The sequence below is a fragment of the Pipistrellus hanaki genome (genome assembly GCF_964339955.1).
Source record: "Pipistrellus hanaki genome assembly, chromosome: 3".
NCBI lineage: Eukaryota > Metazoa > Chordata > Mammalia > Chiroptera > Vespertilionidae > Pipistrellus > Pipistrellus hanaki.
The window spans coordinates 36,265,754-36,290,054 of NC_140505.1; the positions used below are offsets into that span (position 1 = coordinate 36,265,754).

The 24,301-nt window shown below is 38.9% G+C and overlaps 1 protein-coding gene and 1 pseudogene across 3 annotated transcripts in view; one reads left to right on the forward strand and one right to left on the reverse strand.

Annotated features, from left to right (window-relative positions):
* Positions 1 to 24,301, reverse strand: part of UBAC2 (UBA domain containing 2) — a 161,900-nt gene that overhangs the window by 133,602 nt on the left and 3,997 nt on the right. For both annotated transcript variants that reach the window (XM_084880289.1, XM_084880288.1), the window contains exon 2: positions 1,845 to 1,972. In XM_084880289.1, coding sequence (XP_084736415.1) covers positions 1,845 to 1,972 — 128 coding nt within the window. The remainder of the gene's footprint in view (positions 1 to 1,844; positions 1,973 to 24,301) is intronic.
* Positions 20,410 to 21,202, forward strand: LOC311618555 (protein SET-like; annotated as a pseudogene). The gene has a single exon. The product of its transcript is annotated as a protein SET-like (transcript).

Consider the following 24,301-nt stretch of genomic DNA (forward strand, 5'->3'; position numbering starts at 1 on the left):
ACAATTATTTAAATTTAACAAATTGGGTTTATAGAACACCATTTTTTTTTGTTTTGTTTTAGTTAATGACAAAAAAACTACAACTAGAAACTACACTTTTAAATAATTTTGTAATTTGTCCTATGCTTAAGGACACAAAAACCTGTGACCCGGTTTAAGAATAAATCATCGGGGATTACTATAAGGTGCCTGCTCCTTATAAAAATTGATCACTGACTTACACTCAACAAAGCACTACTTCTGCATTCAACCTGAAAAACACTAGAGGCAGGATCTCTGCTGTGTCAAAATGTTCTTGCAAAAGAAAGTTCTTCACCAACTGTCCCTCCTGTCCTCATCCAATGTAACCCTGTACTCATCTCCAACTATGCTTCCTATACAGCATCTCTAACGGTTTGAAGTACATATTATTTTGGGAAGTAAAATGCTCTTCTCTCTCTACTGCTAATAAACTGGCATCCCTTTCTTCAGACCAAATGGAAAATTCCTATCTTTATGGCTCTCCAGAGCTATTCCATTCTATACTGGTCCCTATTTCATTTATCATCCCTGAAGATTTCATGTACACGTATGTCTTATGTATGTGTATGTTTAGATTCCTCAAGTCAGAACTGAAACTTCTTTTTCTTTAATATATATTTTATTGATTTTTTACAGAGAGGAAGGGAGAGGGATAGAGAGCTAGAAACATTGATGAAAGAGAAACATCGACCGGCTGCCTACTGCACAACCCCTACCGGAGATGTGTCCGCAACCAATGAACATGCCCTTGACCGGAATCGAACTTGGGACCCTTCAGTTCACAGGCCAACGCTCTATCCAATGAGCCAAACCAGTTTCGGCAGAACTGAAACTTCTTATCTCTGTAGCTGCTCTTATAAAAGCAAAGTGAGAGCTTCTTAGGAGATTCTAGCAGGAGAGTGGTGCCTATTCACATTCCTGGACAGAGGAGTGGTTGTCCTCTTTATCTTCAGAGTATAGATGCCCATAAAGTGGTGAAGTGGAAGGGGATGCTTGCCTACTTAATCAGATTAACCAAATTAACCCCCCCAAATCAGGAAGATACCAACTTCAGTCCCTTATAGCAGTGGTTCTCAGCCAAATTGAGAACCATTGCATTACAGCAACTGAACTTATACAGAATCTATACTATATTCTAACAGAAAATAACTGGAAGACCTTCACAGGAACTTGGTGAAACTAACCTGAGTGGTATTAATTATGTTATTATGGTGTACACGTGGATTATTGTGGATAACTGAAGTACTTAGCAAAGAAAAGGTGGCAGGTTTATACACCACAATTTGCACTAATACTCCAACTCATAGCTAAGACCCAGCACCAGCATGTTCCATGAAATTAGCCCATAAATCTTGAAAACCATAGAATTCAGCTCTTCCCAGCAGCAAAAACCCAAAAGAAATTTCCTACTTGGTTTAACCATCACTATAAAAGTAATTCATAGAATCAATAATCTGTTAGAACTGAAAGAGCTTAGATTATCCAATCAATATTCAAACTGATGCAGGTTTTTTTTAATGCTACATTCTAATCACTAAAAACCAAATTTAACATTGTTTTTAATTCTTTTGAAATTATAAATTGCGTAAAAAGTAACTGAAAAGAGGTGGGTGGTGTCTAGTACCGCAATTGCTTCATTAGAATCTGCTTTGCTAAAAGCATCAATAAATAAAGCTAGAGAACTAGTTAATAGACTATTAATGATAAATAGCATTACTTGCAAATGTAGAGGCTTTGAGGGACTAAGAGTAGCAGAAAGAAAAGGCAAATCTATGGGAAAACCTGCCTTCTCCCTTCCCAAAGGCCAATGAAGCAGAGCTCACCTGGAAGTCATCCTTGACTGCTTGGAGGTCATACAGGAAGAACCTCTGACAGTGTGGCAGGAGTAGAGTCAGCAAAAGAGACAGGGCACTGGGGACCAGTAAAAGACTCTTAGATAGAGGTGCCTTGTCTGGAGGAAAAAAGAAAACCGTTTTGAGAATTATTGTTCCTAAGATTTAAAAAAACACACGAGTGAAAAAAAGCAAGAGAATTTATTTTTAAAACAAAATGAAAAATAAACTGCACAAACTCTGGAATTTAGTTCTCATTAACATACATTTCAAAACATCTACCTACAGAGGTAAGTGACCAAAGGGCACTGAAAAAGAAGTTGAATTTATTGGCAAGGTTTTCACTGTCAGTTGGCTCTTATGTGAGACTAAACCAAGTTTACAGCCAGTAACTTCCATAAAATACCTTTCAGAACATGGTCACCAAAGTGCAAAGAAATAGAAGAGTATGCTTTCTATCAAATTGACCGGTTAGCTTTTGAGCATGTGCAGGATTTACATACATAAACACATTAAAAATAATTAAAATGTGGTTAAAAGTGCTAACATTACTAACTGCAGTGGCCTACTGAGATTATCCACCATGAGTATGACTAGAGCCCAAGTCCGTTTTCCATTAAGAACCTTTTCTAAACATTATGCAGCCTTCAAATTACAACACCATTTCCACTTCCCTTCGTCCATCTCAGTGAAGCATTTTAGTGAAGCCTGAGGATCCCTCTGCCCCCATTCTGCACCCGTTTCCAGGGACTATTTGAATAATCAGGATTTTGTACTTGTTTTGCCTTCTGAACTACATTAAAGACTTCTAAAGAAAGGCCACCTGCTTTCCCTTCTCTCTATTGGCAATAAAGCCCAGCACAACCCTTTGCACCTAAGAAAGGTTCAGATCAACAGGATAGACAACAGAAAAGTATCACTGATGGAGACATTCTCAGGTGGTACAAGGATCATTTCAATAGTATTCACAAGAGACTCCCTGGGAGTGAATTTACTAATTACAGTTGGTAAAGAGTTTAAGTATATAAAAATAGCCCAACTGTTTCCTCTCTGTTAAGGTCTTACAACATCTAAATTGAAACCATTAGTACAGTGGTTGCATACTGTCTTCATGACTGAGACACAATCAAGGCTCCAAGAAATCTAAAAGCTAACAGAGCTCCCTACCCCCAGATCAGAGGTTCCCCATGGCCTCAATAAGTATAGAAGAAACAATAAATATACATCAAAAGCAAAGCAGAGCACCATGGCTGTGAGCTTAATCAACCTAAATTCTATCTCCAGCGGTTTAAGCCTCAGTTTTCCTCACTTGTAAAATGAAGATAAGAAAAGCTACCCCAAAAGTGTTATGAGAAGTAAATGAAATAGGGAAAACTGCTTCTGCAATTGCAATCACACCTCCCCAGGAGAATGGGCTTCCTGTAAAGGCAAGCTCCTTTATTATTCTGACAGGACCAAAGATGGAGCAGGGGTAATGTAAGGCAGCTAGAACCATGTTGTCTTCCTCAGCTTGGGCTTCCACCATTCCTTGTAAAACAGGCTCATGCCACGATCATTCATTGCTGCCTCTTCCAGGCCAGCTCCTGAGTAACTCGGCATTACTGAAGAAAATCAAATCACTGAGCTGCAAGATTTCACGGTAAATTCATAGTCTCAAATCTCAAACTGACACTCTACTGATCAGCAATTCTATTGCTTTTCTCTAGTAAATCTACTCTCCAATTTATTTCACATCATCTTATCCTCTCTCCTCAAATCTCCCTGCTCCACACTCCCAACTTGGCTTACATGTCACCAATTAAATAAATAAACGACATGCTTTAGTATTCTCAGTCATTCTCTAAAATTAACAAGCACCTACTCTTTTTTTTTTTTTAAGTATATTTTATTGATTTTTTACAGAGGAAGGGAGAGAGATGGAGAACTAGAAACGTCGATGAGAGAGAATCATCGACCAGCTGCCTCTTGCACACCCCCTACCGGGGATATGCCTGCAACCAAGGTACATGCCCTTGACCGGAATCGAACCTGGGACCTTTCAGTCCGCAGACTGACGCTCTACCACTGAGCCAAACCGGCTTCGGCAAGCACCTACTCTTGACCATGTATTATCCCTGGGGCCCTGGGGTATAGCAGTAAGTGAAAGCACCCTCCCCTTTTATGGTGCTTTCAGTCCAGACAAGAGAGAAAGGAAAATACACAAATCAAAGCAACTATGCATTATGTCCAATGGAAATAAATACTACAGAAAAATTAAGCAGGCCAGGCTTAGTGGTTGAGCATTGACCCATGAACCATTGAACCATGAGGGTGGTTCAATTTCTGGTCAGGGCATATGCCAGGAGAGAGTGTGCAGAAGGCAGTTGATAGATGATTATCTCTCATCATTGATGTTTCCATCTCCCTCTCCCTTCCTCTCTCTGAAAATCAATAAAAACATATTAAAAACAAAAAAGAAAGGAAAATTAAGCAGGGTAAAGAATATGGCTATATCATCCATCATAGATTACCAGGTTTCTTTTAAAATACTTGATAGGACTGCCACACACCCATTCCCCATCCCTAACTGAAGTTAGGTATGGCAACATGACTCACTTTGGCCAAGTCAGTGATAGACATTACTTCAAGGCAGATATTTGAAGAGCCAGTGAATGGACTTTCCTTCTGCCAGTACTCAAGATGGTGGCCATACTATTACCCAGATGTGAAGTGGACCTCCCAGGTGATTTGCCACAGAAGGATACCATTAGTGAGAAACAAACCTTGTTGTTTAGGCCCCTGCGATTTTGGAGTTGCTTGCTGCTAGAGCACAAGTTAGCTTATCCTGGTTTAGTGGAAAACAGTACTAGTAGGGAAAGAGGGTGGTTAAAAGGCCCTTCTAATAAGGTGAGATTTGAGCAGAGACCTGTGAAAGTAGGCCAAGCAGATATCTGGGGGAACAGTATTCCAGGCAGAGTAAAGAGCATATACAATTGCTTTGAGACAGGAACATGCTCAACATAATTAAAAAAAAACAAAAAACAAAAAACAAAAAACACACACACAAGAAACAGTAAGACCACCTACGCAGCTAAAAGCAGAATAAGCACAAGGCAGACAAGTAGGATATAAGGTCAAATATGTGGGAGACCAAATAGTGTAGAGCTCTGTAGGACTTTACAGAGGACTTTAATCTTTCCTCAGAAAGGATCAGTTTGAGGGATTTAAAGCAGGAGTATCACATGATCAAACATATTTTCATAGGACCACTTTGGTTGCGAAATTGACAAGACATCACAGGAAGGGGGATGTAGAAGAATGGAGACAGGTAAGGAGGCTATCAAGATGATCCTGGCATGATGATGGTCAGGACCAGGATGGTTTAGGTGGGGATGGTCAAAACTGGGAGATGGTTGGAAGGTACAGCAGGATTTGCTGGCTGACTGGGTGCACAAAATGGGCAAATAGAGAAGTCAAAGATGACTCAAGTTTTTGTTGAGAAACTAGAAGAACTGCTGCCAGCTACTGAGATGGAAAATTCTGTCACCTTTGCCCTTACTGTGCCTATAAGATCTGAGCCCATTTTGCAAAATGCTCCCTAACCCCCATGTTTATCTCCACCCTCTATACCAGTGCTATGCAAAGTAGCCAGTTCACAAGCTGCTACCAGTCCATAGTGAAGTTTGTGTCAGAATGTGAATCAATACACTGCATCCTTCAGGGAGGAAGTCCAGCTATTAAAGAAATGTCATCTGCACTGAACATGTGCTCTGCTCCAATATCACATTATTTGTGAATAGTCCTGTGACTCTTTATCCTCTTTGTTCTGGTTTATTTTTTCATAGCACTTATTAACAAACGCCTTATTAAATAGTGATTCATCAAATTTATCATTCAAATTGATTGTAAGAGACACCATTCTTTTAGGTGTCACTAAAAAAGAAACAGTGGCAAATATAATTCTAAATTGTCATAAGTTATTAGGTACACCCACTTTCAGAAACACAAAAATGTGAAAAATTTGCATTTAGAATCAAGAAATATGTTTGTGTATTGTTCATCTTTCCATCCTCAGTCCCCAATAAATATAAGCTCCCTGGAGGCAGCAACTTAATCTAATATGCTTACTTTTGCAGCAATTTCCCATACCTATAATAGAATCTGGCCCATAAGGGCAGTCAATAAGTGTTTGTGTAATAAAAAGTGACTGATGTATAAAAGGGACTCAATAAATACTGATGGAAGAAAAGCCCAAGTGTCCAGCAATGGATAACTGAACAAATAAAATGTGGTATATATATATATATACAATTGAATATCTACCTATTCACTCTGAAAAAGGAAGAAAATTCTGACACAAGCTGCACTATGGATAAACATTTTGAGAGAAATAAACCAGACACAAACGGATAAGTATTTATGACTGCACTTATATGAGGTACCTAATTAGTCAAATTCATAGAGACAGGAAGTAGAATAGTGGTTGCCAGGGGCTGGGGGTGGGGAGAATGAGGAGTTGTTTAATGGGTAAAAATTTCAGTTTTGCAAAATGAAAAGAATTCTAGAAGTAGATGCACAATTTAATGCCATTAAACTGTACACTTAAAATGGTTAAGACAGGCACTAGCCAATTTGTCTCAGTGGATAGAGCATAGCCCTACAGACTGAAGAGTCAAAGGTTAGATTCCAGTCAAGAGCATGTGCCTTGGTTGCAGGCTCGATCCCTAGCCCCAGTCGGGGCACATGCAGGAGGCAACCAATTGATGTTTGTCTCACATTCATACCGTGTTTCCCCAAAAATAAGACATCCTCAGAAAATAAGACCTAGCACATGGAAAGATAAGACATCCCCTGAAAATAAGACCTAGCACAACTTTGGGAGAAAAAATTAATATAAGACACTGTCTTATTTTCAGGGAAACAGGGTAGTTCTGTGTGTGTGTCTCTCTTCTTCCCTTCCACTCTCTCTAAAAAAAAAAAAGGGGGGGGGGGAGGAAAGTGCTTAAGATGGTAAAATTTGTTAAGTATCTATCTATCTATCTATCTATCTATCTATCTATCTATCTATCTATCCATCCATCCTAGGCACCTGTTGTAGGAATATTTCTGCAAGACTTCAGGCAGGCTTCCTTCCCACCACCCACACCTCTCCCGCTGCAGTGGGCAGGGCAGGGCGTGTCCCACCTGCCCGCCCGCCCCACTGCGGCCACGGCCACCTCCACGGCCACCTCCGCCACCTTCTCCACGGCTGCACGCATGGCCACCACCGCTACACGCCTCACCCCACATGCCCGACCCGATGCGCCCAACACCGCCACCTCCTCTGTGGTGTGCACCGCCATTGTGCACTTCACCCTACCCCGCCCCGCCGCACACATGCTGCAAGTGCTTTCCCTCTAGCAGCTGCAGCCGCCTTGCTTTCTACTTTCCCTCCCTCTTCCTTCTATGCTGTCTTCAGTCTTTACTCCTCCCTCCCTCCATATATGCAAATTAACTGCCATCTTTGTTGGGTTAATTTGCGTACTCGCTCTGATTAACTGGTGAGCGTGGCTGATAGGCATAGTGGAATGATGGTTAATTTGCATATTACTATATTATTAGGATATATATATATATAATCACCCTAATATGCAAAGACGTTGGCCACGGCGGGATGGGGGCATGGGACCAAGGCGGGGCACCGGTCGTTGTCATCGGGGCAAGCCTCTGTGGTACTGACAATTTTTTGGTCCTTCACACCACAGTCCTGCCCAGCGCTCACTCCTGCTGCCAGCAATAGAGCGGCCACCCAGGGCCAACCCCAATCACTCTGCCATCAGCGGTGCGAGCAGTGGCTGCTGACCCCAATTGCCCCTCAGGGCTTCTTTACCTCCCCCTGCTCCTAAGGGGTGATCAGGGCCGGCAGCTGCCTCTTGCACCTGCTGCCAGCAACAGCCACTCAAATCTGCTGCTGGCGCCAGCACAATCACTTCATGCTATCAGTGGAGCTGCAGGCAGACAGGGGACCGGGGGCTTCAGCGGGAGGGTCCGGGCAATGGCGTGGAGGATGGGCTGAGACCCGTCTTGTGACCCACAGTTAATTTCAAGAGGCATGAATTTGTGCACTGGGCCCTAGTATTTTATAATAATTTAAAATTACGATTAAAATTAACAAAATCCTTACTGAATTAATAACTGGTCCCATTTACACAACCATTTTAATTCTGTCCACGACTAAACAAAGCCCTAACAATATAGAGCTGATAACTTAAATCAGATAATTCTACTATTAAGTCTTCCTCTTAAGAGAACCAAAAATCAGATCCCAAAAATTTTAAGTTGATAGAACTGAAAAGAGAAACAGATAAATCCACAATATAGTTGGAAACTTCAGTACTCCTCTTTCATTAATTGATAATACAAGTAGACAGAAAATCAGGTTGTGGACTGAATTGCCCTCCCCACCTCCTGCCTCTCCCCATCTCTCACGCCAAATTCATATACTGAAGCATTAACCTCCAATGATTATATTTGGAGATAAGGCATTTAAAAGATTATTAAGGTTCAATAGATCCATAAAGGTGGGGGTCCTGATCTATACATACAGAGGAAAGACCATGTGAATTCACAGGGAGAAAATGGCTATCTACAACCCAGGGAGAGAAGCAAAAAACAAATTTGATAACACCTTGATCTTGAACTTCTAGCCTCCAGACCTGTAAGAAAACAAATATCTGTTGTTTAAACCACCCCATCTCTGATATGTTATTAATGGCCATCAGTAAGAATACAGAACACTTGAAAAAACAATATCACTTGAAAAACAATACCAATCAATTTAACCTGGATAATATTTATAGAACACTCCACCCAACAACAGCAAAAAACACATGTTTTAAGTGCTTATTCTCCATGGTAGACCATATTCTGAGCCATAAAACACACCTCAATTATTTTTTTTAAAAGTTAAGGTCATACAAAATATTTCCCTGACTACAACAAAATGAAACTAGAAATAAAACAATAAAAAAGATGGATGGAAAACATCCCAAATATCTAAAAATTAAACAACATATATCTTTTTTTTTATAATATATTTTATTGATTTTTTACAGAGAGGAAGGGAGAGATATAGAGAGCTAGAAACGTCGATGAGAGAGAAACATCGACCAGCTGCCTCTTGCACACCCCCCACTGGGGATGTGCCCGCAACTCAGGTACATACCCTTGACCGGAATCGAACCCGGGACCCTTCAGTCCGCAGACCGACGCTCTACCACTGAGCCAAACTGGTTTCAGCAAAACAACATATATCTTAACATATCTGGGTCAAGGAGGAAGTCAAAGAAATGAGAAAATATGTTAAATGGAATGAAAAGTGAAAGAACAATCAACCAAAATTTATGGGCTACAAATACTAGTAAGGCAGTATTTGCTTAGAGGGAAATTTATAGCATTAAGTGCTTATATTGGAAGAGAAATGGTTTCAAATAATGATGTAGGGATACAAGCTTTTAAAACCTAGGAAGAGCAAATTAAACCCTAAGAAAGCAGATGAAAAGAAATAATTAAAATCAAAGAAGAAATCAATGAAATAAAACAAAACAAAATATAATACAGAAAAATCAATGAGACTAAAAGCTTACTCTGAGAGGATCAATAATATTAATACACCTGTAACAGATGATCAGGAGGAAAAAAGAAGACAATTACCAGTATCAGGAATGATAGAGGGGACAGCACTACAGATTCCACAGACATCATTAGGATAATAAGAGTTTGCACAACATTGTAAAATGTTCTTGATGTCATTGAACCATTTAAAATGGCTGGAATGGGCTGAAACCAGTTTGGCTCAGTGAATAGAGCATCAGCCTGCGGACTGAAGGGTCCCGGGTTCGATTCTGGTCAAGGGCATGTACCTTGGTTGCGGGCACATCCTCAGTGGGGGGTGTGCAGGAGGTAGCTGATTGATGACTCTCTCTCATCGATGTTTCCAACTCTCTATCCCTCTCCCTTCCTCTCTGTAAAAAATCAATAAAATATATACTTTTTTAAATGGCTGGAATGGTAAATTTTATGTATGTACTTTTTATCACTAATAAATATTTTAAAGGGATAATTAGAAACATTTGCCCATAAAATTTGACAACTTAGATGAAGTAGACAAATACCTTGAAAGATCCAATCTACCAAAGCTCACTCAAAAAGAAACAGGTAATTTGAACAGTCCTATAGAAATGAACTCACCGTTAAAATTCTTCCAACAAAGAAAACTCCAGAGCTCATGACTTTGCTGGAGAATTCTACCAAGTATTTAAGAGAAAAAAGAATACTAATTCTAAACAAACTCTTCCATCATATAGAAAAGAAAAGAATACTTTCCAAATCATTTTTATGAGGCCAGCATTACACTGAAACCAAAATCATACGAAGATATTGAAAAGAAACAATACACCAACATCTCTTAGGAACACAGATACAAATTTTTCTTCAACAAAATATTTCTTCAACAAAAAACTGAATTGTGCTGCACATAAATAGGAAATACATCACGACCAAGGGAAGTTTATACCAGAAATACAAAGCAAATATATCAATGCAATTCCCTGTATCAATAGAGTAAAGAAAATGTACTGTATAACTCTATTCACACCCTGCACAATGATCTGCTTATTCTATGAAGCCAACTTTTGTCAATTCATTAGGCAAAACTTGCCACTTACTCTGTAGTCAATGATAAGCTACTGGCTGTGTAGTTAGTGGTAGGCTACCTCTTCAATCAAATCTTATTAATTATGATCAACATTTACTGAGCATTTTCCAAGTGCAAAATACCATACACAGTACTTGTATATACTACCATAATCCTGACACTCACACCTCAGGTCTTTACAGTTACTCCCTGTACCCTACATGTTCTCCCCACATCTAATTTAACCTGATCATTCAGTCCACTTTTCTAACAGCATCTGAGAGTGACTTTTACTCATGATTTTATTGCTCTGGAGCACATCACCCTGCTTATTTCAAAGCATTTTTCACTATTTGAAATTAATCTGTTTGTTTCTTTGTCTCTTTTATCAAAACACAACAGTCTTGCTCACTGTTATGTTCCCATCCTCAGAATAGCACCTGGCACATAGTACTGGCACACAGTATTTGGTAAACAAATAAATTTTATGAGGTAGATACCACTTTCTACAAATTTAAACACATGAAAAAAACTACAACTCAGCCTAGGTTCCACTGAAATGGAAAGGTAAGACAAAAGGCTGGATACAGGTAGTTTACTTTGGAATGTGATCCCAGGGAGCTGAAGTGAAGAACCCAGAGAATGAAACAGGGAGGGAGTGTCAACACACGGTTTCATTAGCAGTTGGACACTGCTCTGAGTGATAGATGTTTCTGACAAGTGCTTGATCCCAGGGGATTTTCTGAGAAGGCTTGTGAATGTATTTGCAGAACTATCATCCAGGGAGGACACAGGAAAGCAATTTTATCCATCATCCCTCGATAATCTAGAGTGGCCAAAGAAAAGAAGCTCCAATGGAAAAATTAGAGATATAAGCATTACCAAACCAAACTGGTTTACACCAAATAAGGCTGGAGAAACAGATGGAATGAATGAAAGGTGAAGCTGAGCACACCAAAATGCTGTCTGAAATAATGGTGAGGAAATGGCAGAACCAAGTTCAAACCCTGAAAATAGGACCACATAAAAATGCTTCTCATGCTGCATTGCCACAGAACTCCATGGTCCAAAGTGATTTTCACCTGCGTGGCAGGGTTTCAAGTGAAAGACATTTTTAGTCACAAATAGCAACCAGAGAAATCAAAGTGGCACCCTGTATAACAAAAATAAATGCAATTGTGAATGGGGATATAAAAGAGCTGAAGTCTTGGGAGGGTGCAACATGGAATGGTTATTTATTAAATGTGAAACTGATTTTAAAAAAATTTAAATAGATATAAATGCTCTGCCCCCAAAACAACATCTGCATCTAGGAATTTAGCTCAAATTATCATGGATGTGTATAATTTTTTTGCTAAAGAAATGGTCATCATAGCCTTGTTTATGATCAGAAAAAGACTAGAAACAACATGAATGTCCAATAAGAAAATGGGTAAGTTATGTTTGACCCATTAAAATAATCAATTTTAAGAAGTAGGTTGTAGCCGAAACCGGTTTGGCTCAGTGGTAGAGCGTCAGTCTGTGGACTGAAAGGTCCCGGGTTCGATTCTGGTCAAGGGCATGTACCTTGGTTGCGGGCACATCCCCGGTAGGGGGTGTGCAAGAGGCAGCTGGTCGATGTTTCTCTCTCATCGACGTTTCTAGCTATCTCTCTTCCTTCCTCTCTGTAAAAAATCGATTAAAAAATATATATTAAAAAAAAATAAAGAAGTAGGTTGTAGAAATAATATTTCATGCCTTGGAAAAATGTTCCTAAATAATAAGTGCAAAATATTTCTAATATGTAATTAGCTATTCTAGTAAATCATCAATACCTTTTTCATTCCATGACACATAAACTAATTACTAAAATCCTCCAACACACCAAAAAAAAAAAGGTATAATTTTGATTCATTCACACTATATGGCTATTGTTGTGTTGGCTTTGTCATTTTTTTGACACCTAAGGGAAAAGAGATCAGTGCCCCTGACTAAATAGTCAGATATTACATGTTTTAAAAATTCTTGCAGCACACTGGTTGAAAATCGCTGTAGTAAATAAATAAAATTTTATATACTACTTCTTTAAAAAGTAGTATATAAATTCCTGGGGTTTTTTAAGCACTTATAAAAATATTAACTGATAATCTCTGAATAATCTGTTCATGGAAGATTTTAGTTTTTTATAAAAACATTTTTTAAGGATTAGAAAAAGTAATTTTTGGTGGACCAGTTACTAACTCAATAATGTCACTAAATCCTTATGCACTGAAATAAGGCCAGTCACAAGCAATCTTATGACCTCGCTGTGAGTGGAACCAGGAAGTGGTTCATACATGAAGAACCCAAACAGTGATCAAATGAAAAGTTAAAAACAATTGTCACTTGTCTGTAACAGGTCCTTCTACCTTAGAAAATAGGGATGTTACAAATTTTGATAACAGACAAAATATTAATCCAAAATTAAAAATATAAAACATCTATGGCAAAGATAACATAAAACACCAAAATTTAAGACATTTCCTTTTGGGTCATCTCCCTTTTGGTATGACCAAATTACACAGCCATTTCTGTGGCAATGAATAGCAACCAGGCTTTGGTGACTGTGTATTATCCTAAAATAATTATTACAGTATTTGTTGATTATGCCAGGCACTGTGCTAAAAAAAGCACTTTCTGTGTAATAACATCTCAGTGAATACTTACAGTAACCCTGTGACAGCAATGAATTATCTGCATGCTCTAGGTAAAAAATAGGTTACGAAAGGTTAACTTGCCCAAGGTCACAGCTAATTATTAAGGCTGAGATATGACTCCAGTTCTGCCTCACCCGAAAGAAAAGTTTTTCTAATACATAACAGGGAAACATGATGTCTTATATCATGGTCCATTCTAAAGGGATTTTCACCATTAGTATTTCATATGTATCTTTTTGATTCCTCAAAAAAATTAAACATAGAATTACCACATAACCCAGCAAATCCATTCCTAGTTATATACCAGAGAACTGAAAAACAGATGTTCAAAAAAAAACAAAACCTGAATATTCAATTCATAGCAGCATCATAATAGCCAAATAGTGGAAACAACCCAAATCCATAGACGAATGAATAAACAAAATGTAGTATATCCTTACAATAGAACATTATTCAGCCGTAAAAGAAATGAAGTACTAATATATGTTACAATATGGATGAACCTTGAAAACATTATGCGAATGAAAGAAAGCAGATATAAAAAGACACATAATGCATGATTCCATTTACATGAAATATCCAGATTAGTAGTTGTCAGGGGCACGAAGGAGGAGGAAATGGCCAGTGACAGCTTAGTTAGTACTAGGTTTCTTTGGGGGGAATAAAAATGGTCTAGAATTACAGTGGTTGATGATGATTGCACAACAATGTAAATGCACAGGAAGTTAATTGTTGTATACTTTAAAATGGATAAAATGGTAAATTTTATGTCACATGAATTTTACCTGAATAAAAATATGCATCTTTTATTCAATGAAGACACTCACCACAGGTCTTGCAGAGATTAGCCACATTGGCTGTTATAGAAGCATTGCAGCTGAAGACAGAAGCAGGGGGTGGGGATGGGACAAAGAAAGAGGCAGCAAACCCAGCAACAGTGCCTGTTCCCGCAAGTCAGCCATGTAAACACACACTCGTCAAAAACCCCAGTGTGGTTCACACCACTGAGAGGAGTCACCATATCCTACCATATGGGTTTTTCTATTTCTGACTACTTAACTAGTAAACCTCTCAGGGTTCCCACAAAAATGGGATGATTTGGTGTCTCATGAAATAACTTACCCTAAAGAAAGAGGCTAATCCAAAAATTAGTGTGGAAGTTCACAAAAGTGCAGTGACCAATGCATTACAAGGGATACCTTCCCACCATGATTTATTCTTCAGGCCTAAAGCTTCCTAGAAAAAAGTTAATGAAACTTATCCTCAGTGACCAAGTCGGGAGGAGGGGGTGCCTTCTGATGATCATCTCAACAAAGATTCCCATAAAACTGCCCAGAAATCAAAAGGTCCCACGTGTGTTTTTTGTTACTTATCCTCACTTCCCCACGATGTTTAGAAGTAAAATAGAGTCTAAGCCATCCATGAATCCGCTCTTGTTCCTAATACACCAAGAAGACTTCAATGACACTGGGCACCTGATGGCTCCTCACACAAGTCACCAAACAACTGAGCAGAGTGCTTGCCTCGTGAGGACACCCAATAAACACTGTTACTAGACCAATTCTTGTAAAATGTATCAGGAAAATGAACAAAAGAAAAGACTAAGAAATTTCGAGGGGGGGAAATGGCATGAAGGAAGAGGGCTTGCTTTGTAGATACAAAAATGTGTGGGGGTTGCGGGGAGGATGAGCAATTGGAAACTGTAAAAGGAAGTTCTAAAACAGAGCCTAACGTAACGGCTTGTGTGCCAGTGAAAGTGTGCACCTCTGCAAACTATCAACAATGCACTGGGCACCTGTACATTGTGTTTATTTTGGTCCCGCCGTTATGCTGGACTCCAGTTTATCCTCCTTAGAAAGATTTTATATAAACATTAAGTCTTTCATTTAGCATTAAAAAAAAAAACAGTAATTGTTAAAAAGTGCTAATTAGTCAAGGGATATAATTGTAATGAAATAATAATTTAAAAGCCAAAAGAAGAAAATTATCAATGTTGCACGAAAATACAGGATAAATTATTCAACATTAGAAACAATTCTAATAAGATGAATCAGGAAGCTTGTTGATAGTACCAGACCCAAGTGATAAACTGTAAGAGGGGAAAAAAGTAATTTTAAAAGGGTAAAATGAGTGATTATTGGCAACAAAATTGGTTATAAGTTCAAGTGTCTTAATGGGCTAGGCAGGTATCAGTGAAACAGGGAAAGTACATGGCAAAAGTGCATGATCAGTAGATTTATTTTGTCATCTAACAATTCAGCCCTGGTGTTGCCAGATAGTCACCTCAAGAGATAAGGTAAACCTGGATTTCTGTTTGAAATACTCCAACTTTAAAAAATGTTGGAAGGTAACTCTCCTTCCACCCCTCTACACTCACCATCAACACATAGATCAAACAAAACTCATCTGTGTGGCCTGTCAGTTTTCAAAGTCTGGCCTAGAGAATCATCACTGAGCTATTTACTAGAATAATGTTAATTTAAGACAGGGCTAAGAGTCGTAAGGCCATGAGTGATGAAGTGTTGCTGGTAACAGCTTCATGAGAAGCCAGGGATGGTCCCATATGGTCAATGACCCAGTGAATTTTGAATCAACCCAAGTAGGCTGACAAGTAAGGATACTATAGCTACAAAAACATCCACTAGAACATCTGAGAAAATAGACAGGGCAAGGAGTTATCTGCTCAGCAGATATATAATGTAGAAATCCTAGTCTAATTTTAAAGCCTTGGTGAACTAAGGAACCTCTTCCACTCCTGTTCGATAGAAAAATATAAGAAAAACAGCTTAAAATCCTTTTAAGTTTGATGTGCACATGGCCTTTGAGCATCTAATCTGTGAATAGAGATGCTACTAAACATCTGTAACCACTGGTGCTGAGATGCCTAGTTGATGGGGAGAAAAAGCCTCACTTAAACTCTAAACGCTAAAATTAATTCAGAAAGGGTTAAATAGTCAAATAAAAGCAATGAAACAAAAAAGATAACTAGATAAAATTATAGTTCAAGACAGCAACTTTGTATCCCTGTCCGCTTCTCCCTTCCAGTCACACTGAAATAAAAGAACCCTCAAAATGCCAGAGAAATGTCTCTTTCCAAATGAATCCAGGGAACTAATCAATAAATACCAAGATCTAGGGAGGGACATGAGCAATCAGAATAATCTAAATTACTCATTAGAAATAATTATTCATCTGAATTATTCTCAAACTTCAATCATTCCCATTATAGCACCACAATTTTTGCTATATCCCAGTGGTTGGCAAACTCATTAGTCAACAGAGCCAAATATCAACAGTACAATGATTGAAATTTCTTTTGAGAGCCAAATTTTTTAAACTTAAACTTCTCCTAACGCCACTTTTTCAAAATAGACTCGCTGTGGTATTTTGTAGAAGAGCCACACTCAAGGGGCCAAAGAGCTGCATGTGACTCGTGAGCCACAGTTGGCTGACCACAGACCTATCCTATTCTTTAATATTTTTCTTTAAATCACCTATGATTTAAATTAACATATTATAAAGGAAACTTTATATCACTATAGTAAGTGGAAATTGTCACTTTGTCATCAGTAGGTGGTAACTATAAAAATAAACACACCTTATCATATTCTAACTAGAGGCCCGATGCATGAGATTCATGCACTAGGGGTGGGGGGGAGTGGTCCCTCAGCCCGGCCTGCACCCCAAGCTGGCAGTCAGACATCCTTAGCGCTCCCACCACTGCTGCTGCACTCGCCAGCTGTGAGCCTGGCTTCTGGCTGAGCAGTGCTCCCCATGTGGGAGCAAACTGACCACCAGGGGCTGCTCCTAAATTGAGCATCTGTCCCCTGGTGGTCAGTGTGTGTCATAGCAACCGGTCGTTCTGCCGGGTTCTATTGGGTCAATTTGCATATTAGCCTTTTGTTATATAGGATATTGTTTCTGACAGAAAAATCCGGGCCTGCCTCCTATTCTTAACAATAGGAAACTAGCTGCTTTTAAGGAGGTATTTCAGACTAGCACCAAATTGAGACTTTCTCTAATATAATCAGGATGAAAAAGAACTCAAAAGGGAGTCATTACCTTACATTTATTTCAATGTTACTTAATGTTGGGCCCACATCCCGTTCAAACCATTCCCAATAGTATGAGAGCTACCCCTGTACTTGTGACAGCTGGGCCAGTCAGCCCTTCCACAAACCCCCACCCACACCCCCTGACACAATCTCATATTCTTTCTCATACAGATCCATTCATTCAACCATCCCAGCTGAAAAAAAGACTTGGTCCCCAAAATAAAATCCAACAAATGCTCTCCAAAGAAAGGGGACAATCTACTTACAGAGAACATGAAGAGGGTTGGAGGACTGAGTAAAAATAAAGAGCTTGGGGCAACTTTAAACTTCTAAAGGAGAAGACAACCTTGATAACATGGAATAAGGGGTGAGGGATGGGGCAGAGGATAGTAAGAAGGGTGCCCCAGCCAGTTGTCCTGGGCACTGAAAGGTCACCAAATTGATTCCCAGTCAGGGCACATATCCAGATTGTGGGTTTGATCCCCAGTCAGGGTAAGTGCAAAAGACAACAGACTGACATTTCTCTCTCGTATTGATAGGTGTGTGTGTGTGTGTGTGTGTGTGTGTGTGTGTGTGTGTATGTGTATATATATCCCGTCCTTTCTCTCTAAAGAAATCAATTAAAACCATATTTTAAAAAGAAGAAAGGCAGCTTAATTCAAGAGTGAAATTCACAAGAAGAGCCAAGCCCATCTCACTTTGCCACCGCAGGGGATTTTCACTGTCCTTGGCCCACCACCTTTCCCCCACTCTGCAACCTCTCTGGAAACAAGCTTATTCACATGCTCTGCAAACTTGAGAAGAACCTACAGTCAGCCCTGCCTTTTAAGGTATGAGCCTCTTGAGGACGAAGACCTACCCACAAATGAAGAGGAAACCCACACCAGCTATTTGCTAATCCAGTCTTTCACTATGTACAAGAATGGCCAAAGTTCACTACCAGTGTCCTCTACACAAAAAAGTTTACTCCAGAGGGATATCAGGAAACAAAACAAAGATGAATCCAAGAAGAAAATAATGCAAAATTCAAGAAAGAGCACAAGTTGTGTGTGGAAAATAGTGAAGGAATGTCACAAGAAATTGAGAGACTCCCTAAAACAGCACAGGTTTTCTGATGTAGGGTTCTATTTTCTTCTAGACCTCTAATCACACACCTTGGTTCTACCATAATTACATCAACATAATAATGTAAATGTAGCTATTGTTTTTATTTCTTATATAAAATCAACCTATGGACAAAGTATGGAAGGCTTAATTATCATTATAGAACAGATTGTAAACATACATTGCATATATGCAAATTCCTCATCCAATCTACAAACAGAACCTATAGTTGACAAGTTAATAGAGGCACAAATATATCATTTAAAGTTATAATAGTCTTTTTTTCTTCCCTGGCTGCTTGAAGACCAGCCAACATTACGAACAACACAGTAACTATCTGGACCAGGAAGTTCATAACCAACAGGCTACTTCAGTGGAAACAAATGGTCACAGACTCCAACAGCACCTAAGACAGAAATTTGGCAAAAACTAGCCAAAATGTGTAGGACCCCACCAGATGTCATCTCTGTATTTGGATTCAAAACATGCTGGTGGTGGCAAGACAATTGGCTTTGCATGATCTGAGTCCTTGGATTATGCCAGGAGTGGGGAACCTATTTTTCTGTCAAGAGCCATTTGGATATTTATAACATCATTCATGGCCATACAAAATCATCAACTTAAAAACTAGCCTGCTATATGTGGACAAACATTTAATTAACTCACCCCTAATGCCTTGCAGGGCCAGACCAAATGATTCTGCAGGCCTTATATGGCCTGTGAGCTGACGTTCCCCGCTCTTGGTTTACAGCATCAGCAGGAGGTACTAGCACAGTATGCTTTGTGGGTAAAGGTAGCTATTATACCTCTTTCCACTGTCATGCTACATTCAAAGGACTAAAGTGACACAAGCACTGAAAAACTAGAACAATGGCAACACAACTTATAAAGTCTTGAGAAAAATGTCTGGAAAAAGTTACCATAATTTAAATGAAGGCTAAATTACAATTCTCACGTATAATCATAATTTAAATGAAGGTTAAAACTTAAGCAATGTACAGCATGGTGACAATAGGTAATAATACTGTATTCTATACTTGAAATTTGCTGAGAGTAAATCTTAAATGTATTTACCACACACAAATAACTATATGAGGTGATGGATATGTTAATTCGTTTGCAAGCATATCAACATTCATATCATGGGGGTGCTGGAAGTAGAAGAGAGAGAGCAAGAAATTGAAAACCTATTTGAAAAAAAAAATGAAAGAAAATTGATGTTGATGAAAGAATAGACACATACATGCATATAAGTACAACCAATGGACACAAAACTCTGGGGAGGGAGGGTATGCATGGGAGGGGGGAGGGGCAATGTTAAAATATGTACACAGATAATAGTTTAATTTAAAAAATATTTTAAAAAAATAAAATAAAATTTAAAAAAATCTAAAAAAAAAAGAAATAGACACACAAGTCTAGGAAGCACAGAGTCTCAAACAAAATAAACCCAAAGAGACCCACACCAAGACACATCATAATTAAAATGCAAAATGTTAAAGTCAAAGAGAGAATGTTTAAAACAGCAAGAGAAAAGCATTAAGTTGTCTACAAGGAAGCACCCATAAAACTGTCAACTAATTTTTCAGCAGAAACTTTGCATGCCAGAAAGGAGTGGCAAGAAATATTCAAAGTGATGAAAAGCAAGGACATACAACCAAGATTACTCCACCCAGTAAAGCTATCGTTTAGAATTGAAAGTCAGATAAAGGGCTTCCAAGACAAGAAAAAGCTAAAGGAGTTCATCACCACCAATCAGTATTACAAATGTTAAGGGTCTTTTTTAAGAAGAAGAAGAAGGGGGAGAAAAAAAGATAAAACATGAATTATAAAAAGGCAATAAATACATGTCAATCAACAATTGAATCTACTAGTAAAAATCAAAATAAACAAGCAGAACACAAACAGACTCATGGATATAGAGAATATTTTGAACAGTTGCCACATGGGAGGGAGTTAGGAGTAGGATGAAAAAGGTGAAGGGATTTAGAAGTACAATTTAGAGTGTACAAATCACCTTCGAGCCCGGTAACTTCCCAGGGTTCAGATCCTCGGACTTTCCTCGCAGTATGGCCCCCAAAAGCCAGTCCTCACTCCCACCTCAAATGAAGAAACCAAAACTGCCTCCAGCCCCCAAGCCGGAGAAGAAGCCGACCCCTCCGGACGTACGAAGGGAGAAAAAGAACAGCAAGAAGCAATTGAACATAGTGATGAAGTAGAAAATGAAATAGACTTAATGAACAAGCCAGTGAGGAGATTTTGAAAGTAGAACAGAAATATAACAAGCTCCACCAACCATTTTTTCAGAAGAGGTCAGAATTGATCACCAAAATCCCAAATTTTTGGGTAACATTTGTCAACCATCCACAAATGTCTGCACTAACTGGGGAAGAGGATGAAGAGGCACTACATTATTTGACAAGAGTTGTAGTGACAGAATTTGAAGATATTAAATCAGGTTACAGAATAGATTTTTATTTTGATGAAAATCCTTACTTCGAAAATAAAGCTCTCTCCAAAGAGTTTCATCGGAATGAGAGTGATGATCCATCTTCAAAGTCCATTAAAATCAAATGGAAATCTGGAAAGGATTTGAAGAATCGTTCAAGTCAAACACAGAATAGCAGGAAGATACAGCATGAGGAACCAGAAAGCTTCTTTGCTTGGTTTACTGACCATTCAGATGCAGGTGCAAATGAGTTAGGAGAAGTCATCAAAGATGACATTTGGCCAAATCCATTACAGTACTTCTTGGTTCCTGTAGTGGATGATGAAGAACAGAAAGGAGAAGATGAGGAGGAGGAGGAGGAGGAGGAGGAGGAGGAGGAGGAGGAGGAGGAGGAGGAGGAGGAGGAAGGAGGAGGAAGAGGAAGAGGAGGAGGGGAAGGAGGAGGAAGAGGAGGAGGAGGAGGAGGGGAAGGAGGAGGAAGAGGAGGAGGAGGAGGAGGAAAAGGAGGAGGAGGAGGAGGAGGAGGAAGGGGAAGGGTTGGAAGATATTGATGAAGTAGGGGGATGAGGATGAAGGTGAAGATGAAGATGATGATGAAGGGGAAAGGACAGGAAGATGGAGAAGATGACCAATGAATATTGATATATTCCAATCTTTTTAAATTTTCTCCAGTCCCTGGGAGTAAGTTGCAGTCTTTTTTTTCTTTTACTTTTTTCCTCCCTCTTGTGCTCAGTTGCCCTGTTTTTGAGGTCTCTTTTTCTCCCTTACACTAGGTTCTCACCTTATTATTATTTTTTTTGGGGGGGGGCGGGGGTACCTTGAGCAGAATATAGTGGGAAAAGAATCTTTGCTCCTTTCTGTTCCAAATTCATTTTTATCCCTTCCTATCTCAAGAAAAATTTAATGGAATCACCACCACCTTGCTCTGTAAAAAGAAAAACCTTCTGCTACCTTAGCTCTGTGTTCCTAGCTTTTTTTCCCGCCTTTCTCTGTATAGTAGGCTCAGAGATTACACTTTGTCTCTATGTGATTATGGACAGTTAGTATTTACCAACATGTATCTGTCTACTTGTTTAAAAAAGAAAAAAAATCAAAAAGGAGGGGAGATATAGAAGGTCAGCAAAGGGTGGGTTTGAGATGTTTGGGGGATTTAAGTGCGCATTTTGACAACATGGCTTCTCCTTTGGCATGTTTAATTGTGATGTTTAACGGACATCTTTGCAATCTAAGATGACACTTTTCAAATAAAATTCTCTCCTAATGACTTGAGTCCTGACACTCAATGGGAGAATCAGCAGAACCTGTAGGATCTTATTCAGAATTGACTTTTCTCTATTGAAATTTTGTTCCTGTTTACTTTTAAATTTTCTTTTTGTTTCGCTGGAAAGATGATGCTCATTTTAAACGTTAAAAGTATACAAGTTGCTTTGTTACAATAAAACTAACTGTGTAGCCCTGACCAGTTTGGCTCAGTGGATAGAACATCAGCCTTTGGACTCAAGGGTCCCAGGTTCCATCCCGGTCAAGGACATGTACCTTGGTTGCGGGCACATACCCAGAAGGCAGTGTGCAGAAGGCAGCTGATCGATGTTTCTCTCTCATTGATGTTTCTAGCTCTCTATCCCTCTCCCTTCCTCTATGTAAAAAATCAATAAAATATTTAAAAAAAAAAAAAAAAAACTAAATGTGTACACAAAGGAAAAAAAGAAATACAATTTAGTAGTCATAGTGTAGTTATGGAAGTCTAAAGTACAGCATAGGAATATAGTCAATGACATATTGACTATGTATGGTGTCAGATGGGTATGAGATTTTTCAGAATGACCACGTACTAAGTTTTATAATGCCTAATCACTGGGGTACATACTTGAAACTAATATAATATTGTATGTCAACAATAATTGAAAAAAAATAATGATTAAAAAAAAAAAAGCATTCCTCTAGATCAGGGGAGTAGCCTGGATAGGAGTCTCCCAAGAATTTCTAAAGAGCCCACAAAACAGAGTCACCTTTAATCATGTGCCAAGCTCAGAGAGCCACATATGAATCATCCTAGTCCCTCACTATGGCTTCCTCCTCCCACTCCACCCAATTTAGAAGCCAGTAAGGTCAGAAACAGGAAATCTAAGGAATAGAGATCTAAGCAGAAGCCAATCACACACATTTCACTCACAGCAGGTGGTTGCCAACCAGAAGTCTTCTGGGGAAAAGTGTTACCTTTGAGTGAAGACCAAAGTGTTGATTAAAATACTGAGCTGGATTCTTTTAATTTTTAAAGTGAGTCTATGTTTTATAACTTCTATTACCTAATATTACAGCTACCTGAATGTACCCTCTGACTTTTATTTACTACTGAATCCCAAGTACCTAGAAGAATGGATGGCTCACAAAAGTGCTCATTAAATAGCTGTTAAACCAACAACTTAAAAGTGAGCCAAGAATAGAGCCATGCCACAGTGGGTGACCATCAAAGAATAGCTCATTGATTGCAGAGGCTAAAGCAGGAAGGAAAGTGAAAAAGTAAAAAAAAAAAAAAAAAAAGTAAAGATCATCTTTTAAGAAGCTTGGATGGAAGAAGAAGAAAGAAAGTGCTCAACACTGGGAAGATTCAGGATAGGGTCAATGGAAGTGTTATGCTTCAGCATTTTTAAGACTAAGGAGAAAAATCCAATTTAAAAATATTTAATTCTGGTCCCGGCCAGTGTGGCTCAGTTAGTTGGGCGTCATCTTGTGCACCTAGACGTTGCTGGTTCGATTCCCAGTCAGGTCACATACCCAGGTTGTAGGCTAGATCCCGGGGCAGAAGGAGGAGGCGGCATGCAAGAGGCAGGCGATCAATGTTCTGCCTCACATTGATGATTCTCTGTCTCTCTGTCTCTCTCTCATTCCCTTCCTCCCTCTCTAGGGATCAATAAATAAACCAAAAAAAAAAAAAAATTAACTCTGATTAGAACTTTACACATATTAACTTTTATTTTTTAAAAAATATATTTTATTGATTTTATACAGAGAGGAAGGGAGAGGGATAGAGAGTTAGAAACACTGATGAGAGAGAAACAATCAATCAGCTGCCTCCTGCACACTCCTTACTGGGGATGTGCCCACAACCAAGGTACATGCCCTTGACTGGAACCTGGGACCCTTGAGTCCACAGGCCAACACTCTATCCACTGAGCCAAACCAGTTAGGGCCATATCAACTCTTTTAATCTTCACAATTCAATAATACAGAAAATATTATCTCCTTTCCATAGGTAAGGGATCAGAAATACTCTAAATCAGGACTAGAAGTTTCTGAAGGTCTCACTATAGCACCACAGGAGAAAACATCAGCTCTAACCAGGTGTCAGGTTCATTCTCTCACAAGAGAATAAAGCATTGGTACTAGAAAACGCAACAAAGAATGAGTTAAGAATAGATTGGGGTGAGCCTCAGTAGGAAAAGGATGCTTCTTTCTTTTCTTTTCTTTTATTTATTCATTCATTTGTTTGTTTAATATATCTTTTTATTGAT